The following is a 23182-nucleotide window of genomic DNA, read 5'->3' as shown; positions in this document are numbered from 1 at the left end:
CCTCACAAACTGAGCCAGAATTTCAATGTGGAGTCGCCAAAAGTTGGTCTTCCTCCAGTGGAGTCGCTAGATAGATGATTACAACGAGAAATGTGCCCAGACCTTGTCTATCATCAAAATCTGGAACTGTATTGTTCTCCCAGGGAAGCTGAGCTTTAATCTCCTCTCCCCAGCAACGGCGCCAGTTAATGTTATCACCCCTAGGAACTCTCCTAGGTTGTATCTCAGATATGCTCGGGAACATTACAAACTCAACAAAAAATGTTGGAAAATGGTGGGATGAATGGAAGGAGTGATGCATATTCAAGCCAGATAACCACTTCTACTATGCTTAACCCCACACATAGGTGAACACCCCCAGACTACAAGGCTTTAGACCACCAATTATTCACAGTTTGAGGAATAGGTGAAGATGGAGAATACTGATCACACCAACAGATGCACAAGACCATGTGATGGTCGGCTGCAACCAGTAAAGAGGTCTGCAAATCTATTTCCTAATACACGGACAGGATGACAGCTCTCTAGCATTAAGATAATAGAAACCTACATACACACTCAATGATACATACTAGATTCTAACACATAGGTGGGATGACAACCCCTCTAATGCTAAACATCAAGAGCACATGAAACATGCATAACAGGCACAGCCTAGAACAAAGAAGAAGTGGAAAGTGAGCAATTAAGAGCAAAAGAAGCTTGCATTAGCTGAAAATGAAGACCAGACGCTATAGGTATAACAGTAATTACAGTCTCCAGAAGTTGAATTTTTACATCAAAACAATATCAATCAACCATTACATTCTGTCTTCTGGGTATATATAGAGTTTGTTTACAAAAAATATCCTATTGTGCTATGCATGGAGGGGTTATAACGGACCACCAACCACATTAATTCTTTGAAATGAGTCTCTGCTACAATTTGACTATGTCTGCGCATGAATTTGACGTTCTCTGCTATTCTGCAGTCCTACTCTGAGCAGGTGGAGTGTAATATGTATAGAGCTCCATGACTGATAAATGTTTTGATCTGCTTGAGGCCGTCCTTTTTCTTCTCAATCATCTTCTTCCTTAAATACAGTTGTTGAATATTAAAGAATAGCTGAGGGTAGTACAGACAGTATGGCGGAGGCAGACTGAACGGAGGGATGAATCTCAGTCGTCGGATCACACAAATCAACGGCGGAGATCATTTGATGAGGAGTATCAGGAGGTAATGGACGGGTGAACATGGGCCTTCCAATCGCAGTCGGGCAGATCCGACGGTGATCGGGAGGCGAAAGAGCGCAGGGTTTAATGAGCGAGGGAAGGTGGTTTTGCTAGCGGGCGGTATTCCCCGCACCGCCCATGGAGTTGTGGGAGTTTCCGTATTAACCCCCACAATCCAATATAACTGCGACGCGTGGCCTCCGCGATGGGTGGGAAATCGCTTTCCCCACGCGTTAAAGAGTGGACAGCTCACACGAGGGGGCTTGCAACTACCGTCTGATCGCGCGATGGACGGTCGAATGGCGAGGAAAGCGCACGAGGTTTAACATACGGTAAAAAACAATGGAGACCGTCATATCTAGACGCGGCAGATCAACGACTGTGATGGGGGATGGAAGCGCCAAGGTTATAAGGTCAGATCATATGGTGGGTAAAGCTTAGTGCTCGGGGCTCGGAGGAAATACGAGATTAAACAGGGTTTCCAAAGTTAAAATGGAGGTGAAATAGAGTGTTTAAACGGAAAAGAGAGAGGTTTCAAGAGAAAAACAAAAATGGCGGGGTTGGGAGATTATGAGGAAATTGAAGGAGGAGAAGGTAGAAAAGACCGTTGCAAGCTTTCTTTAACCATCAACAACATGGTCAAGTTATCTTTAACCCAAAAAATACTGAATTATGTAGCAGAGCTAATAATTCAGTTGCAGGTTGAGCTCAGATTGAGGTAGAAACTGTAATACATATCTATTTATCATATTAATGCAAGCATGCATTGGGGTTTTTAGCAGATTACTTTCCCCTAGAAAAATTATTGTGTGCATGTGTGTTATTTCTCATTGCATGTTTGTGATTGATTTTCTAAATTGTGAATTGATTTCCGTAGGGCTGTAGAGTAGGTTTGTGTCTTTTGATTTTGATTAAAACTTCATGAGCAATTGAAAATCTGCACCATAATTTCTACAATGTAGTTGAGGCTAAATGAAACACATCTGCCAACTAATAGTCACCTGTGTGGGTAGAAAAAAAATAGAGGAAAATTATCAAGTACCTCAGAATATGATAAAAAAATACATGTAGAAGAGGACACAATAGATGGTGCCTATGAGTAAAAAAAGGAAAAATACAAGCCAATTAGTGCACAAAGGATTCGGCCTCTCTGATGACTCTGTGAATGAGGATCTCAAAGGAAACCATACCATGCTTATAAAGAGTGTGTGACTCCATATTTTGCGGCTAGATACATGTAGGAAGGAGATGTCTTTGAAAGCAAGTAACAAGGCCAAGATATTTGCCATCTAATGGTGGAGAGATGGGACCTCAAGAGAAGCCTTCCCCTGAACCCATTCAATGACAATCCTAGAATCCCCTACAATCTTGAGCCCATCAATAGCGAGCCATGTTGCACATTGGAGGGATCCCTAGAGTGCAACCACCTCTTCCCTGCAATAAGTACCGCTCCTTCCATGTAGAAGAAACGAAATGAGCGTCCAGGGAAAAGCTTGATGGATATCCCACATCCACATCTACTCCTAGCAGAGGCTCCATTGAAGAAGGCTAGAGGGAGTGAATCCCCTAGATCCTTGAATGAAACAGATCGGCGTGACGGTCTTGGGGTCCATGGGCCAATCTCATTGAAGAAAGCAACAATCTTGAGGCAAGTGGCCAAGATATTACGAGGTACATTTTCAAAGATGTAAGCATTCGTGGAATGCCAAATTTCCCAGAAGACATAGAAAGAGAGGCCTATGTATGCTTTCAGTTGTGAAGACCAAAACTGAAGACAAAGGAATATAGAGGAATATATCTCCTCCTTGCTTGAACAGGGTTTTATCATTCAACAAAAATTGATTAAAAAGTAGTAAGAAAATCAAATGGGAGAGGCACGGGAAATCTGGGATTGGCATGAACCTTTCCAAAATGGGGCGCACATTATCAGCCCTTACTCATCAAATACACTACATGATAATGCTAACATTAAGAATTGTAAAGCAATAACATAAGCAAATCTCCAACAACTGAATCCAATTTTGGATTAAATAAATGCAACAAAGTATGAGTGGTATCCCAAAGTTTATTTATTGAAATTTTCATCATTCATAAATTATTGTCTATTAAATATAACTAGCACAATCACATTAATAAATAAATATTAATATATGTTATCATAAAAATATTTTTCTTTTTATTTAACAATTCAATGCCATATATAATACACATCATACTTCAATTTTCAAATGCTGAGAAACAAAAAAAAATGCCTATGTATAAACAGCTTAAAAACTCTAAGTGGTGCCTACCTAACTAAACTATAATTTTGGGAACCTGAAAATCATTTGCCTCTTTGGTTGAAGATCTATGACCCAAAATAAACATTACTGCATAATTAGGCCAATCCAAAATTGTATATATATAAACCACAAACAATATGTACATTGGTTTTTGATTGCATAATTTACATTAAGCCCACCCAAAATTGAATATATAAAAACCACAAACTATATGTACATTGGTTTCTGGAAAAAGTGACATCTGGAAGAGCGATTTTTTTTTTTGAAAATGGGTAAATCGATACCAAAAGAAGAAGCCTTCTCCCTGGATATAAGACATGAAATAATGCTACCTATTAGTGTCCACGGTATACCTTCTATTTATAGATCTGAATGGTTGGATCCAAATTTAATTTTCCACTCTAGGATTGCAGACTTAAGTGCATGATTTGGAATGAGTATATCATGGTCTAGGGTTTCGTTCGTCATTGGGGACGTATTGTTGTTTTCAAGCCAAGTCTTGATGTTGCTGTACTCATATGTGAAACCATCAGCCGCGATATGTGGATCGACCATGATTTCCTGCATACAATAAGGGCAACATGTCCACATACTTTCAGTATTAGAAATGATAGCCAGATGTTCATGAGTCATCCGCATATAGTTCTGTTTACTTAAATGAATTAAGGCATCGTATCTACTGGAGATGGGTTTTCTTTCAACTTATTATCATAGTCACACCTCCTTTCTTGAAATGATACCTGGGCGAGAAAAACTAACCTGGAGTATAGGACAAAGGAAGTGATGTGGGGGCATAACATGAATTTCATCTGTGACATGTCTGGTTTGAGCAACAGCAAGGGCTTTGAATCTCTCAAGTTTTGGCAGAACATCCTTTTCCAAGTCTGGCCTGTCCCTGCGCCGAAACTCTGCACATTTCAATCCTAATGTTGCCAATTCCAGGGCCTCATTAAGAGGCCAATCTCCAGCATTTTCGTCCAGAATCTGCTCTAATTGCCTTCTCTCAATGGCTGTTTCAACTGCATCTGTTATAGCCATGGGTGGTTTTCCTGTCAACACCTGCAGAATCATTATTCCCAGAGCATACAAATCAGACTTGGGGCCCAAGCTACCAGTCCTTTGGTACTCAGGATCAATATAGCAAAACGTGCCTGCAGGGACGGTTTCATTGTACTGGGTTACCATGTTTGTGGTCATTGCAGGCACGAGCTTAGCAAGACCAGCATCACCAATTTTGCTAACAAAGTTGTCGTCAAGTAAGATATTAGCAGGCTTCAAGTCTCGGTGAACAATTGGCTCTGGCTTGGAACTATGAAGAAAAAGCAATGCAGATGCCACTTCCCAAATGATTCTGAAGCGCGAAAACCATGGAAGAGGAGCACTGTTGCCTTTGCAGAGCAGACGGTCTTCTAGGCTACCATTTGCCATATACTCATATACCAAACACCCATGCTCAGGGCAGGCTCCAAGCAAAAGTACCATGTGAGGGTGACGAACTCGGCTCAAAATCTCAAGCTGAACAATTTAGGAAAAGAAAAACACCCAACCAAAGATTTAAAAACAGAATAAGCAGAAACCCAAGTATTAAAATTCTTCCGCAGATTCATTATTGAGTTTTAGATTTTAAGAGCATTAACCATAGGTATTGGTTTAAAGATTTAATACCTCTCGTTGAAATTCCTGTATTCCTTGAGTTGCTTCATTTTTAAGAATCTTGACTGCCACTGTGGTATGTTGCAAATTGCACATGTAGACAGCACCATAACCTCCCTCTCCTATCTTGAGTGAATCAGAGAAGAAATTTGTGGCAGTTTGAATTTCTTCTATTGAGTATCTTGTGTATCTGTATCCTTGATGGGTAGATTCAAGCTCTTCCTGTGCTTTCTTTCTCTCTTCTGCTTCTATTGTGGCTCTTAGTTCTGCATCCCTTCTTTCTTGGGCCTCCTTTTCAGCAAGCTGTCTAGCTTTTTCAGCCATCCTAATGGCCATTTCACTCTTTACTTTCTCTTCGGCAGCGATTGTTCTCGCTATCTCTTCTCTTTTCTTTGCTTCCTCGACTTTTCTCACGTCTTCCATGACTTGAAGAGATAGTTCATTGGCCTGTCAGCGGCATTGAGCTCCTAAACATCAACCCTCCAGTGTACTACCTAGTACCCATAACTGCATATGTGATATTCAACCTACATTCAACTCGACTATAATTTTTAAAGCAAGATAGACAGATAAAACTCACCGTGATTTTCGCTTTCATTGCTTCTTCCCTCTCTGAAGCAAACATTCCTAGAGTATGCTTTAGCTCAAGCTTCAACCTTCCTAACTCGAGCATCATGCGGTGCTGAACAAGTAAAGAAAGAAATCATATTAGGTCAGACCAAACCCATTATATACCCATATCTTGACATTGTCAACAATTTTGAATCAGAGACAGCGCTTGATTGTCAGGTTCTACATGTTGATTTTCTGAATTTTTAAGTTCATAGACATCTCTAAAACTAATGCATTGTTGAGTTACTGGAGAAACAGTAACTTAGAGGAGAAGCCATAATAATAACTATTATCTGTCAATGTTTCAAATCCCAACAAGATTCATCATCAAGACTATTTCTGAATGTTAATAGTAGAAGAGCTAAAACAGAGTTTAAAATAGTTATTTTGATTTGAGGAAGAGATCAAAATCATCCCAACAAGATTCATCATCAAGACTATTTCTGAATGTTAATAGTAGAAGAGCTAAAACAGAGTTTAAAATAGTTATTTTGATTTGAGGAAGAGATCAAAATCAATTGCTTAATAATTATTATTATTCATATTTAAATTTTTTTTATTAAATTAAATTTTTATTCTAATTCCTATTTTTTTTAATTTTATTATGATTTTAATTTAGAAATTAATTCATTAATTGGAAAATATTAAAATAATAATTATTACAAATTATTTATTATTAAATCTGATTATTAAAATAATAATGCATTTTCCAAGGATAAGTTAATAATTATTACAAACTATTTATTATTAAATCTGATTATTAAAATAATAATGCATTTCCAATGATAAGTTTGCACTCTTCTAATAGCATGTGATAAACACAGATATCAGAATGATTAGTATATGTGATCAGCAAGCACAAGTATCTCTCTTTAAACAATTGGGAATGAACGGGTAAAATAGGAAAGAATGATACTCGGTATCCGAATGATTCGTATATATGAAAATCACAAAGGTCTATATTTGGAAAATTGGAAATAACCCGAAAAGGTTTGATTTCAGAAATGAACGAAAACATATTTGAAAAGCAAAAATCTGTAATTATGCTAGATGGATAAATCCATCTTTGTTTATTATTTAACAGAGTACAGGTTTATTATATTAATAGAATAAAGTTTAACTTTATTTTACTTTTGGTAAGTTAGGTTGTTTTGTATTATTTTAAAAAATAAAAATTATATTGTATTATTTTAGAGAAACCAAATTATTTATTTTGTTACTGTTATTGGTTTATTATTAGAGAAACCGGATTAGTAACCTAACATAGATTATTTTGACAAATAGATACCATCTCTACATATAAATACAAGGATTTAGAAGACTTGTGACAACCTCATTGTTATCTCAAAAAACTGGTCTCTCAACCATCAAAACATTCAAAACAAGGAAAAAGAGGTAACACTAGAAATCTCCTCCGAGAAAAGCTCTCCAATCTTTTGATATGTAGCTATGCTTTTACCTAGTTTGTTGTTCGCAATGTCTAATATAAGCAATAGGCCATAAATTTTTTGTGTTTTTTATGACTCGTGTGAATAGATAAGTTAAGATAAGGTAATTATATTTATGTCCAACTAATGACCAGAAAGTAGCAAGGGAACCAAACGGTCTCCTATAAAAACAATACAATGCATGAATATAAAAGGTACAATGCAGGAACATAAAAGATGCAATGTATGGAATGCCATGACGAAGAGGTTCAAACCCATCTCTCCTAACATTCGAGACTGACTGAAGAGCACTGAAAAATTTCCATAAAGTTTGTTGTCGTGATGAAGGGTCAGTGGGAGGTATGGACTGTCCACTAACTCATTATCTAGGGGAGTTTGTGCACTGTTAAGGTCTGGAAGACCTAGTCCATCTCCTAGGGACAGATCTGATATGATTTAGTTGTTGAGGTCTTGTGTGGCGGGGTGAGGTCCTACAGATCCTCACTGGTCTAGAGTCTGGATATGGAACGGTATCAATCATTCTCTTTGTGCCCATGTCTGAAGGTAGTACCCTAAAAGATGTCGTGATCCTCTGTGTGGGGTATGGTTTGATGGGAGGCTGAAGAATATTCACTTAGAACCTAAGAACCTCCTGCATACATAGGGTCAAACATCTCTAATCGAGATACCTGGAAAAGTCTGTGAGGGTCTGAGAGTCTTTGAATAAGAAATGGAACCTTCCTCTAATCTCGTAGTAGATAGGGCATCAAAAAATGAAGTGCACCTCGGTATCTACTTCTTGTAAATGACATACCTGACAGATTCTGTCTGGCCTATCAATCTGGTGGTCCGTTTCTACCCGAAGTCGATGAGAACCCACTCTGAACTGGCCTAGGGGAATGCGAAGAGCATGCATCCAGTGGCGAAATGTATACTGGGGTAGAATAATGAGCTCGTCTCTCAACAACAAGAAGTGCTCAACATAGAAGTTGGGCGCAACCCTCCCAGAGGATTAACCCAGGTGACCTAGACAAATTGCCTGTAGATGTCCTCCTTGATGATCTTGTTCAACTCTTGTCTGGTAGGTAAAAGGTGACCAGGAGCATCCAAGGAATATCAGAAAGGAGGGAGACGATCCAACTAAATGCCCACTGACTCCAAGATATTTGAAACTCCTGTAAACCAACATCTATCTTGGCCCAAGGGGATAGAACAAGCAATATTCTTCGAAGAGCAATATTCCAAGTAAGGGTAAAGATCCATACTCTTTATCGAGTCTGCAAATCCCCAGATATGATGCAAGAATGGGACCAAACTGAAGATTGTCTCAAGCCGAAATGGTTGAGCTCCTAACTGTGCAAGGATGATGTGCTGAGGTATTGTCTGTTTGCATCTAATGATGCGGTGAAGAAGAAGAGTTTGGACTCTCTCAATTGAAGCCCAATCCGACTCAAGTAAAGACGACCCCCAAATCTGTGAGCCATATAGAATAGTGGGACGAATCAAGGTGTCCATGAGGCTCATCTTGGACGAGATGTCCTGGAAGTGATGTCAAAAGCATTGTTTCTTGAGAATGGATAAGGATCCATATCCTTTTTTGATATGAGGCTAAAGAGCTGGCCACAAACTAAAGCGGGGACCTGAGAATTGCACCCGCAAGTACGTATACGTGTTGGTGATCTCAACCTCCTCCCCTCTGAATAGGAAGTGAAGGTATGAAGTTTTCTTCACCCCATTGAAGATCATAACCTTGGTTTTACCCAGGTTGACCATCAAATGTCGAAGATCGCAAAACAAAGCTAAGGCATCCAACTTCCTTTGTAATCCTTCTAGAGATGAGGAGAGGAGGACCACATCGTCAAAAAACAGTAGAATAGATATCATGACGTGGTGAAGAAGGAAACCATCAGTGTCTTGGATATGCTTGTGTAGAAAAGCCTCCGACTCATCAATATAGATCCCAAATAGGGTAGGGAACAATGGACAACCCTGTTTAACCCCAGTAGTGCTTTGGATGAAATCAGACATCCCATGAACCATGCAAAGACGACCAAGGACAGACTCATAGAGGCACGTAATAGTTGTTAATAGTGTCGTTGAGATGCCAATATCTCTGAGTCTCTGGAGTAAGGCTTCTCTCAGAACAGAGTCAAAATATTTCTGAAAATCTACGAAACAACAGTAGACTTTTGAAGAGCGATGTCATTCCTCCTCAATCATGGCGCAAAGGGTGAATATGTGGTCAATGGTTTGATGAGCTGGTCAAAAATCTGCCTATCCCCTATCTCTGAGTTGTCTCTTCGCAAGGTCACAAAACTCAACAATAACTAGACTATCGGAGAAAATCTCTGGATGTTTTGATATGTAGTTATGTTTTTACTTAGTTATTGTTGACAAGGTCCAATATATAAACAAGGCCGTAAATTCTTTGTGTTTGCTATAACTAGCTGTGTGAATAAACTATCCTCAACAATAACTAGACTAGACTCAACTTTAGTGATAACTATGGTCTTAGTTTGGCATGTGACAAGTCTCTCTAAAATTCTATATTAGTTTGGTACCACTTTGTGAAAAAGGAAAAAATTAATTTTAACTTAAAAGTTAATTATTTGCCCATATAAATTAGTTTAATGGGCAATCTCCATATAAGATTTAAGACTCAACCCCAAAAAAATATTATTTAAAATTTTTAATTTTTAAAAATATAAAAATTATATATATATATATATATATATATATATATATATATATATATAGGAGTTGTCTATGAAGAAATTGAGGTTAAATTTTGATTTGTTGCGGTTAAAATGGTTTTTTAACTGCATATTTGGATTCAGCACCATGAAAAACCCTGCATATATATGTGTGTGTGTGCGTGCGCGCTATATTTAAATATAAAATTACTCATTTTAATTATTTCAATTTATTGTAAATGTATTATACAAATAAAATTTTATAATAGAATAAACTAAATGTCTACTGGGTGTAGAATAGATAGATGCATCATCAAGTCACTTTGTAATGTAATGAGTTGTTTGAAATTTTATAAGCAATAATTCAATCATGTTAAAAATTGGTGTGGCCTAGGACAAATGCAAAAAATTAAGCCTTTAATCATTTCTAAAAGACACAAATAATTTAACAAACAAACAAAAATTTAAATATTTAAATATTTTTATTTATTTTAACTTATTTTAAATATGGAATTTATATAAATAAACTTTTATAATCGAAATAAAACTATAATTTATTACTAAATTGTTATAAATTATTCACAAAGTATATTACATAGAATGATGAACTCCACTTTCTTAAAAATAGTTTACAGATTATCCGCTTATTCGGAATGAAGAAGTTATTTCCTTATTAATTAATCTTGAATTATCTAATTATAAGTAATCACTGTTTTTTTAACAAGTATTTGCTTGATTTAATAAGGAAAAAACATTTCTGTTCAAAATCTGGAGTTTTTGAAAATCTCAGGAATTTGGAAAGTGCTTAAATTTCAGTGTCGAAGAGGACAATCTGGATTGGAGGAACAGTAGATTCTGTAATGGCGAGGGTCTATACTGATAAGTGTGGTTATCTCTCACACACTATGGGATAAGGCGCTATTCATATAGTTCGTTATATTTTAGTAAATTTAATTTTAAATTCGAAAAGAATTACCTTGAAACTTTAAGAGTTGTATTTTTTAGTAAAATATTATTTATATAGTATAACAATTTTAACCAGTTTTAGAATTACCTACTTCATATTTTTTTCGCAACAAAGCATTTCGAATCACATACAAAATAAAACTTCACCTCCTAATCAATGCTTTGATAGATTAGGATATATTTATTTTGGTTATAAAAAGTTTAATGAAAAGAGATTTTCGTCTTTATTTTGGTTTTAACTAATAGAGATTTTCGGTTTTATTGGGTGTGTTTGGACAATTTTGTGCGAAGGTCGGTAGAGATTTTTGATAATATATATATATATATATATATATATTTTGTGTAATATAAAATTTGATTTTTTTTTTTATCACTCTTGAATTTATAAATTAAAAATATATTTTAAATAATAAAAAATATAATTTATTTATGGGGTTTTGGATTGATAGTGAATAATTGTTTTGTTTATCGAATAAAAAAAATTGAATTATCCACATTTTGAAACCCAAGGAGAAAAAATTAAGTGTTTACCAAAAACAAATTCACAAATTTATTCAAATTTATACTTAAAATTTATGCATGGGTTAAAAAATAGATTTAAACATGTAAAATCGTTATTAATAAAAAACCAAAAAATGTATTGACTTGCAATAAAAGTGTGCCAATAAAAACAAAATAAAATACAAATTTGTAAAATTTACAAAACGGGGATACAAAGTTTACCTCCCACTGTAACAAGGGTTCATTATTCGACGCTGATGCTCTCCCGAAATCCAATGAGCTGATCTCCCTTTCTGGTATTCCGTTATCATTGCGAATGTTGGCATTTTCATGACCAACTCTTAAACTGCCGTTGAAAACAGCTGGCTCTGCTGGCAAAGTGCCGCTAATTAGGTCATCTCCAATTGGATTGTCCACGCTAAATTGACTTGTGCATGTATAATAGGTATCACTTTCCATGGATGGGATTTCTTCTGTGTTAGTCCTTGCTACTTCTGTGTTGCTAAATTGACTTGTGCTTGTATAATCGGTATCACATTCCGTTGAAGTTTGGCCGACTGAAATTGACCCGGATATACGATTCTCGACATTTAAGACGCTGTGACTTCTCATAACTTGATTAATATTCGAAGGAGATTCATTTCTCTGCAATGGCAGGCGCTCAGAGTAATGCTGAACAGATGTTTCAATTTCTGACTCTGCCCCGCCTGTAAGTTCCAAGATAACAACAATGACAAGAGAGAAAATGCTTCAAATTAATTGCCTGCAAAGAGATAACTGTAAAGTGGTTTTTCATTTGAAAGCTACTCAGATCCATGCCATTTTGATTCAAAGGAACAATAGAAATTAGAGAAACGTAAAAAGCATTTAATGCAGCAGACTTTCGTTTGCTGTATAATTTTTAAAGGGGAAAACAGAATCTATGAACTTATTTTTGGAGGTTAGAGAAAGATAGTTGTTCTAGATGGACCTGTCCAACCTGAGAAGCCATTGAGATGATAATTAGAATCCTCTAGATTGTCATTTCTGTTCTCTGTACATGTAGCTGAGCGGACCGAAATCAGCTTGCCCTTTGATATTGCATATACGGCACAAAAAGTAGGGGCATTTTTGGCAACAGTTGCTGGTACATGAGGGCCCTTGATTCTCCTGGAGAAAAACAGGGATGAGGAAGAATGCAGATATGAACTAAATAAATAAATGCAATAGACAAGTAAATGCTTCAGACGAGGTAGACATTAAAGTTCATAAATGCAGCCACAGATAGTCTCAAATTCTGAACCTCACAGGCCATATTTTGGAATTAGAAAAATAAAGAATCCTTCCCTAAACTTGGTTATATCCATCCTTCTGCATATTGAGTACACAAACTCTTAATAATAGCTGCTCAGAACACTTTGGAAGAAATTACATTTGTGATGTGACTGGAGAATACCAATCACCAAATTTGCTAAAATTTCTCCTGAAGTTTCCTTGCCAAGTTTATATTTCCATGCAATCATAACTATATAGTTAAAAGCTCATTATTTCATTTTATTTTTCATCCAATGACAAAGATAACAGCTACATGGTTTTATATACTTGCAAAATTTATCAGCATCATAATTTTTCCACAATCACCGTTACTGTGAGTTCATGAACCTTTAGATTGCCTTGTTTTTAGTGTAAAAGTCATTGACTTCAGATCTGCATTGGATTGCCTACAATTTGGTTTGGTTTGATCAATTTGGTTTGGTTTGATTGAAATGAAATGAAATGAAATGGACTCCTTTTACACGTAGATTTTCTTGATATAATGTAGATGAGTTTTTATTGAAATGGAGAAGTCTAATTATGTTATATTTTAGAGGTTTTTTTCTAAAGTTTAAAATGAATTTTGAATTTTGATTGTATATATAAATTTAGTATATCAAAAAACCAAAGATATTTGTAACATTATGAAAAGTTTACAACTAAATTTTGTAATTCTAAAAAAAATCCCTACTGAATTATATACAAATTAACCCAAAAAAAAAAACTTTATCAAATATAAAACAAATAAACTCCCAATTTTCTTAATATGATTTAGTGTTTCTGTATGTGATTATGGAAATAATCATTCAGGAAAAAACTTCAAACTTCGTTCTAAGTTAAATGCTGTGACAAACGCATGATAAAGACCAAGCACAAAAAATGAGCAAACGAATATTTTTCATATATAATAGGGAATTCCCCAGTTCTCGGAACAAATTTAGCACCTCTTAAAACATGTTTATTTCTATCCTACCAATTAATCATTCTTAATATTTCAAAAGAAACTAGTTCCTTCATAAGCTCGGAATATTTTTAAAGGAAACATGCAGGTATCATAAAATTAAAAAAAAAAAAAAAAAGGTTATATAATATAAATAAATTTAACTATAAAGTTGGAAAATGAAAAACAATGTTTTCTGGATATGAGTTTAGATAATTTTTATTATATTTATTTTAAATATAAAAAATAATAAAAGGAAAAAACTATATTGTGAAAGAATAAAATTAATATCCTTTTTAATTAAAAAAATGTCTATATCAAATTTCGAATACTTAATAAAAATTAGAATGCGTAGATAAATAGGTTGCTAGTTTTTAATATAAATAAGCTAAAAAATGGACATATAAAAATAAATAGATAGTCCATTAAGCAATGGTTGTCATTGTCTGACTAGTTGCATTGTATCAAGAACAAATTAAACCTAATGAAGAATCTTTCCCAAAAAAAACTTTATAATTAAATGAATTTTATTAATATAAATTATTTTTAATAATATTTTATATATTATGTAATTTGATATAAATTGTAAAATATTAAAATGTAAATTTAAAAAGATTATTTTATTAAATAAAAATTAAAAAAATATTTAATTATTAATCTCATACTAATTATACATTAATATTCTAAAATATTTCATTAACAAATGATATATTTAATTAATTAAGATATATATGATATCTAAAATAAGATTTTTTTTTATATTTTAAACTGAACTTGCCATTCAAACAATTAAGTAATTTCTATAATTATGTATAATATTTTAAATTGAAAAATAAGAATTTAGATATTTTTTAACATTTTAAAATAAATAAGAATTTAGATATTTAACAATGTTATAAATTAATTAGTTACAATATATTTCTGAAAATTTAAACTCATGCAACTACTGAAACAAATTACTCACCAAACTACTAAATCTAAAAAATTTTCATATTTTTTTATTATATTATGTAAGTCTGTTTTACCATTGATATAATTTCAAGCAAGAATGTGATTTTTTGTGCTTTAAAATACATTTTAAAATACCTAAATAAATTCAACACTCTAAAAAACTTTAGAACACTACAATTTAATATATTAAACACCTTAAATTTTAAAAAAATTTACCAAAATTTTATAAAAAATAAACAGATAAAATATCCTAGGAAAAATTATTTTATCTATAAATAAAACTACACATTATATTATATAATAGTCCTTAAAATTAGTATATTTAACCTTCTTTGAAATGGGAAACACCTTCTATCTTAAAAGATGTTACCTTATAATGCCATTTCTGGAAGATGATCCTATAACAAGTTTATGGATACCATAACTTGAAATCTGTTGGATAATTGCAGAAGCCACGTCATCTTCTTCTGCAACAGCAAGCATCGTGTTGACCTGTATTTCCAGAGCTCAACTGCTGAATACTAATAATATAACCTAATCAAGAAACGTCAGAATGGCTGTTTTCGCATTGGACAACTACCAAGTACCAATAACAAAACCTAATCTGGATTAAATCTGGTCTACAAATGAAGAAGTAATATCAGGAGGACCTTTTGCGCATTGCACAAGCGCCGATATGGTGATAACAGTGCATTAGTTTGTGACTCCACTTCATGCATATAAGCAGCAACTGCATCTCCCTGTATGTGTGTAATTGGTACACGATTTCCCACTGCTCAAACAAGATTAAGATTTTAATCAAGATGTAAATATAATGGATGTAAAGAGATATATATTTTGTTTGGGCAGATGAAATTAAAAAGTTTGTGTTTGTCTAAATAAGAAAACCTTAGATCCTCATTTCAAACCCTAAATTACACAAGTTTATTTATTTAAGTAACTAGATTAATTTTGGAAAACGTGAGCTGAATAAACAAAGTTACAATGGTATACAAACTCACTACTTATATTCCATTGAAGCAAGATTGCTACAGAATTTATTGACAAATGAACCTTGATTCTACGCAAACCCATTCCATCAATAAAAAGAAGTTAACTATTGAAACAAGAATGGAAGATGCAGATGGCGAGGCTTTTCCATTATTTGCCGGTCAACAAGCTTCAAACAAGAATGGAAGATGCAGATGGCGAGGCTTTTCCATTATTTGCCGGTCAACATTGCTTGTCACTGAATAATAATTTCAGAAGCTACTGCTATGGAGATGGATAAACACTTTAAATTTGCTTCCTCTGAAATAAGCTGCTATTAAGCACCAATTGCAGTATGTTATGGAAAAATGGTCTAGTTTTGTTTTTTTTTTTTTTTTTTTCCGAAGGTGGTAAAACCTATCAACTCAGGTGTCAAACCAACAGTGAGGACAGCCATCTCTGGCTGCTATCCGCGAATGCTGGGTTTGACTCATCACTGTTAAATAGGAAAACCACGCCACCTGGCATAACCCTGCTGGTGGTCCGTAATCGGGAGCAGGCTCTCACTCCTGCCAGATGCCTCTGGGTCTTGGGCCGTTAACCTGTTTCCTTACGTCCGAGGAAGACGAGCTCTTAGCCAAGCAGAAGCAGTTTTACGGCATACTCCAGGCCGAGGAAAAATGGTCTAGTTGTCAAAGCATTCTATTCTGTATTACGCAATAAATACATTAAATTTTTTTAAATTTTTTTTTTTTTTTTAAAAAAAAACATATGATCAATTATCCATATTCTTGCAAATTCTCGCAAATGACATGAAATTGAACCAAAAAAATCTATTTTTTATGAAATTGTTAGCCATGCCCATACAAATTTCCAGGCCGTTTGTTTGAAAATATACATGGATCAAAATTTCCACTTGATAATTGTTTGAAAAAATTACATGGACCAATTGTATTGGTTTGCTAGGTTATGAATAACGTACTGCTCAGAATTTTGTTTAACAATCCAGTTATGCACAGAATATAAGGATTATATCTGAGGGTTCTTTGCAGTCTTATATATTATGATTGCGATTTAAAAGTTACTATTCCCATGTAGGAAAGACAACTCAGGACAACCAAGCTACATGAGGGGAATAAACATTTGGCCAATCTCTGAATTACAACCCAATAAAGGAATGAAATATTAAAATTGCAGATGCATATACAATGAAGCGCTAAGAGGCAGGCACGCACAAGAACCTTGTTCCAAAGAAGAAAACTCAGAAAAATCAACTGGGTTATAACATATTTCATTGTCTAATGAGAATTGCTCAAACATTGTTCCCAGTGAAAAAATTTCAGCGGCCATACCAACCAAACATGTAAAGTACAGTACCCCAAAATGAACTATGCTCAGCGGCCATACCAACCAAACATGTAAAGTACAGTAAAGCATAAGGCAGAATTCATACTTGGTGTTGGAATGGTGAGAAGGCGCCGCCTGACATGTAAGAGAATCAGAGTTTGGCCTGGAGACATTAACTGGTCCAGCGCCCACTTGACAGCATACGTGCTCTTATTTCCCTTCTTAACTGCCACTGCTATTACAATAGGAGGTGCCACGGTACCTGTCTCATGCACTTCTTGTATCTCAAAGATTTCCATTGAAACAGATATGAGGATCAACCAGCGCCCACACCAGATGAAAAGGAAACCTAGGAAGACCTCAGATTTCAGGGTTAACAAAGCGTTTAATGGGCTGCATTAGCCCCACCCAAGACACCAAAACACCGAATTCAAATACCTTGCTTCCAAATTTAGGTGCCATCTCTTCTGAATTGGAAGACTTTTCCATTGAATGTTCTTGCAGGCTGCATTCCTGACACAGAATTCGCTATCTCTTTCCTTCTCCTGCGCGCCCGTGGGGTAGAAACCGAGCCATGCCTAATGTCGAATTTCACCCTGGTCACTACATATCTACAAACACAAGAAGGGGATAAATAATTTGTCCAAACACCAACAAGGGGATAAAGATCTACAACCACCGAAAGGGGATAAATAATTTGCCCAATCCTGAACCAGGTATTAAATTTAGACAGATTTTGAGAATATTCTGGAATTTGATCAACAGGAAAGTTTCAATTGACTTTTAATTTCTATATATTATCAAAATTTACAATTAAAATAGAAATAACCTGTATAAATAAGTATATATAGAGAATTAGAAAATTAAGTTAAGAGCATATATTTAAATTTATATTATTTTTTCTCAATTTTCAAACTTCTACTATTTTTTTCTTAATGTTTATATTTTATTATAAGGTTACCATAGACATCCAAAATATAAGAGTGAGATTAATTAAGTTCATTATTGTGATAAATATATTAATTTTGAAATAGGCTTTCAGAATTTTAATTTAATTATTAATAATTAATAGTTGGATGGTAAAGATTTACTCTCCACAAAAAAATTCAGAATATACTTAGTAGTAGTCCTATATCAAAAGTTGAACTTTATCAAAAACAATTTTGCCTTTTGGTCATTTTAATTAAATTGATTATTCAAAAATAATGTCATATGGACACGTGTCATATGAATATGACTTGAGGTTTTGGTATTGTAACAAATCTTACTTACACATTAAAAATCTCCATGGTAAAGTGCCGGTGAATCTCCATTCTCAATTGTTAAGAATGTTGTACATGGTTTTTTTAAATGTATATATGAGTGGCTGTAGTCTATTTGTTATAAGTTTTGGATCTTTTCTAGTTATATTTTCTCATTTCATTTGTCTAGAATCCAACAATAATTTATTGGAATCACAAGTTTGAGTTGTGAACTCTCCACACTCTGAGTGCTCCAATGATTTTCCTTGATGTTGAATTTATATGTGCAATAAAAAATACATTTTAAATAACAAAAGATCATAATTTGACTAAAACTATTTGCTTATGAATTGAGGTAAACATTTTGACTATTTAGTTTATATGGCTTTGCTAGAAGTTTGAACCTAACATGAGAAATACCAATTCATTTACACTTAATAAGTCGTTCCATAAACCAACTATAATCTTAAAACACTTTAACCATTCTCATCAACAACTATTTAGTTTATATGGCTTTGCTAAAAGTTTGAACCTAACATGAGAAATACCAATTCATTTACACTTAATAAATAATTCCATAAACCAACTATAATTTTAAAACACTTTAACCATTCTCATCAACAACCCTATTTAATTAATAAGTTTTAACCCAAAAAAAATTAATGTTTGCCATTTTAAAATCAGCAAAATAGCAATTTTTTAAACTAAAATAATATATTTTACTAATAAAATATTATTTGAATAATGAGGTCTTATTCTAATATCATAATATTAATTTATAAAATATTTATTAAACATTAATTATAAACCTAAATGAATTATATTACATTAATTATCAATATATCTTTTTAATCATATGATTATCATTTTGAAATATTTTTAATTTATAAACATTTATAATTTTTTATTTTTTTTAGTGTTTTATTGTCGGCTCTTTCTTTTCGCCTTCCTTTGTCTATTTAATAAAATCTTTGGCTAAATCAGTCTTTTATATCTCTTTTTCATTTTAAAAATAAATCACACTTGTTAATTTGAAACATCCATTATAAACAATTATGAATATAACGAAAAAATAATAATCACATAAATTTAAAATCTAAAATCTCTATGTACTCTACAATAATCAAAATAATAAAAATTCCCAAAAAAACCATAGAAATACGTTTTTTCTGCGGACTTGGGGTGAGAAGACACTGTTCACCACAGCGTCATCCTCCTTTATCTAATTAAAAACCAACACGTGGAACATTATTGTTACCAACATTGCACCGGACAGCCAGGGATGATGATGCAATAATGTCTGACAATTCGGTCATCTCCTTCCTGGTCTCTTTCCTCGTTGACGAAGACATTTCCTTCCTGGTACCTGGTCTCTATTATGACAACTGGTTTGTTGTTCACAGACTCACCGCCATTCTCAACCCTACCACTGTTGATGTATTGTCTGTATTGTCCATTTTTGCAGCTTGGAAAAGAACTGGACATGATGGCTACAACATCTTGGGAAAGTGAATTGTCTGCAATCTTTAGTGGAATCGAAGCCATTAAATATATGGACTCTGCTCTGATGCAATTAGGAATGCATATGTTATTTCGTTGGACAAGAAGCTCTGGCACCATAGTGAGTGAGTTGTCAACAACAAAGGTCAACAACCATTCCAGTTCCTCCACGACATCACCCTGCGAGTTTAGAAAAAATCAACACACACTAAGTAACAATGAGAGCTCTGGCAGCTAAAGCAATGACAATGAGAAGTCTGCAACAAAAAGAGTTATTGACTTATTGGCATGTTGAGCTTGCTTGAAAACATGCATGCATCGCCACTGTCATCCGCTTCAACCATGTTAAACACAGGGCATGAGACCATGTTACAAGTGGTGGTCGCTTCAGTGTCTATGATAGACAAGTCGCCAAAGTTTTGTTTGGAGAATGCCGACTCTGGTTGGCCTTTCTCCCCATGTCTTTTACCAACGCCAGCTATCGTTGTGCCAATATATTTGCTAGAAAATTCCAGCGAGTCATCAATTCGAAACTTTTATCCTAATCTTGTTCTTGGGTTGTTATTTCAGATCTCTGCTCATTTCTCTCAACGAACGATCATGCATTTACGCTCTCCAACAAAATTTGCATTTTAAATTTCTAGTTAGAGAAATTCGTTCCATCGAATTTGCCAGACTCGTGGAGGTATGATTCTAAACTGTTGTTCATTTTCGCCCAGCTGAACACTCCAATCGACCACCATCGGGCAAGTCCGATCTGCTACCACTGAACAGATCAGGAACTTCACTGTGCCACCACTGAGCAAGTCCGATCTGCTGCCACCAAACAGATCAGGGACTTCACTATGCCACCACTAGGCAAAACCGATCTGCTACCACCGAACAGATCAACAAACAAGCTCCAATACGCCACCACCGGGCAAAGGCAATCTACTTCCACCGAACAGATCGAGGAGCTGCACTGCGCCACTACCGCACAAAAAACCGATCTGCTTCCACCGAGCAAATCACAGACCTCTCATTCGCCACCACCGGGCAGGTCCAATCTGCTACCTCCAAGTGGATCAAGGAACCTCAATTCGTCACCACCGAGCAAATCAAATCTGCTGCCACCAAGCAAAAATCTCCACGTGCCACCACCAGGGAACTTCGATCTACAACGAAAAATTGCAGATTTTTAGAGAGAAAGAGGTTGGCTCTTTGGCGCTCTGAACAGCCACGAATCAATAGATCTTTGGCGCGATTAACAACCACAGATCCGCGCCAATTCAATTACTTTTAACCTGGCATGCTTATCAGCCTCAACCCCGCGCCAATGGGCGCGTCTGTTCTCTAAAAAATCATGCCAATCCACTTCTGCTTTTAAAGGCGCGCAACAAGTCCGAGCCAACCCTTTCTTGCACTCAGAGATGATCAGTCATCTGAGATCCGTCTTCACTCCAGGTGTTACTGCAGTTCCACCTGATCATACAGATACACTTACATGCTTTCTTGCCACTACAGCTATGTAATTAATGATGCATCCCTAAGAGAAAAAAAATAAGGCTATCTCTATCCTAAGCTCTGATACCAAGATAAAAAAACAGACTTTGAATTAAATGAAGGAGTTGCAGCACCCAAAAACAAAAACAAAGAGACTCTCTCTCGTTCACTCTCCATCACATCAAATGAATATTACAATATTAAATACATCACTGAAAATTAGGTAGTTGTGAACAACCTCCTAAACTCTAGGAACAAATCCTAAACTAAGGAGTTGCATTACAACCATATAACCATTTCTCCATTATTTTTAACTTCCCACCTATTTTCATAGTTTCAAGACAGATTTTGACGATTTTATAATTTTTTAACCTGTATTTGAATGACAAGTCACCCTATGACAAGCAATTTACCTTGTTTAACCACTTTGTACACTATACACTATGTAAACTTATTTATTGATATCTACCTAAATTACTTTCGGACCCACCACCTTGTACACTATACACTATGTAGGTTTATTTATTGATATCTACCTAAATCACTTTCGGACCCTAAAATCTTGTACTCAAGAGTCAAATTGGCTTTTCTTCTCCTTGGTCATCTTTATGGGTGAGTATGGTTGTCAAAGAGAAATCAGAGACTAAAAATATATAGTGAAAATTTCTTATTGAAATCTGGAATATATATGGCGGGAGCATGAGCAATGGCTTTTTGATTTTGACAAAAGAAATAAAAAACGCTCTTTTTCCACAGTAGTACACTTGAATTTTGTTACTATTTGATTATTATTATTTACTTTGGTCAAAGTCTGAAACAAACCTGCTAACGAAATTGATTCTGTACTGGAAGGATTGCATGGACTTTTTATTGTTGGGTAGGAAATCTGTTTGACTCGGAACTCTGAATAAGGGAGGAGACATGGATAAGCAATTTTTCATTTATCTCTGATCTATTTTAGAAAGATGCAAAATATAATTATTCTTATTTTACATACATCCATTTGATACATTTTATTATGTTTATTTTGATTTCAATATTTATTATTTTAGAGATATGAAAATACAGTTAAATATGTTTATTTTGAATTCAATATCTCTTATTTATTTTAGAAACATGAAAATATAGTTACCATGAAAGCATAGTTAAATAGATAATGAAATATATTTAAATAAATACAATTTTGATGTAATGAAAGTATAAAATATTATTTATTTTAAAATCTATATATATATATATATTTATTTCAGAATCTGAAATATATAGTTAAAAAATATTTATAATTATAGGTTTATTAATTAAATTTAAATATAAAATATAATTATATATTTATTAATTAAATCTAAACATAAATACTAATCATATATTTTTTAATTAAATCTAAATATAAAAATTTAAATATTATAATTGCAAAATAAATCTTTATTATTTTAATATAATAAATGTAAATATAATATCTTGTTTTATAATTTATTTTTTTATTAAATGTGTCAAAATAATTACCATGGAGGTTATCATTTTTTTTAAAGTCGAGACATTTTATTAGCTACAAAAAAAAATATTTTCAAGACTATTAAAAGGTCTGGGGTCTTACCCCAATCTGGTTAGTTGACCATTGCCATCAAAACAAAAAAAATAGTCCAAAAAAGACATAAGCCGACCATAACTGTAGGCGCAAGATATGCCAAAAGACTCACAAAATGAACAAAACACCAAAGCAAATATTCAATCATCAGAGTTGATAGAAATTGGGTTTTCTGGACCTATGTGCTTTAGTGTGTCTATAATATGCCTATATTGTAAGTTGTATTGCATAATAGAGCTTAAAAAATGTTATCGATATCTGACAAACTCCCATTTTAAGCAAAAGGAAGCCATGCTCACTGAGGTTATTAAGAAGGTTGAAGGCTTTGTCCTAGGACCAGTCCAAGACCCAGGTGGGTAATTCGATGTTATCTAACTCAAAGATCTATTGATCAAGATCGCTTATTCTCTCTACCATCAAAATGCCCCCTCCACCAAATAAGTCACTTAGGAAGGTCACCTTTTATTATTTAGTTTACTTACGACAAAGTGTGTAAGTTATATGGTTAGTATATCAGGTTCAACTATT

General features: G+C 34.2%; 1 protein-coding gene across 1 annotated transcript; it reads right to left on the bottom strand.

Annotated features, from left to right (window-relative positions):
* Positions 1 to 3585: 3585 nt before the first annotated feature.
* Positions 3586 to 17563, bottom strand: LOC149262064 (U-box domain-containing protein 52-like). Its single transcript, XM_089374226.1, has 9 exons — positions 16953 to 17563; positions 15181 to 15302; positions 14901 to 15022; positions 12317 to 12495; positions 11569 to 12053; positions 5728 to 5829; positions 5160 to 5594; positions 4254 to 5009; positions 3586 to 4055 (listed from the first exon to the last, which is right to left on the bottom strand). The coding sequence occupies exons 1-9, from the start codon at positions 17143 to 17145 to the stop codon at positions 3855 to 3857; spliced, it is 2595 nt and encodes an 864-aa protein (XP_089230352.1). The 5' UTR covers positions 17146 to 17563; the 3' UTR covers positions 3586 to 3854.
* Between the last annotated feature and the right edge of the window lie 5619 nt (positions 17564 to 23182).

This window comes from Pinus tabuliformis, chromosome 6, assembly GCF_031772625.1.
Source record: "Pinus tabuliformis cultivar Carrire ecotype Pingquan chromosome 6, CPIR1, whole genome shotgun sequence".
In the NCBI taxonomy this organism is placed as follows: Eukaryota; Viridiplantae; Streptophyta; class Pinopsida; order Pinales; family Pinaceae; genus Pinus; species Pinus tabuliformis.
Note: the sequence above shows the minus strand (reverse complement) of the source record. Positions and strands in the feature narration are given on the sequence as shown.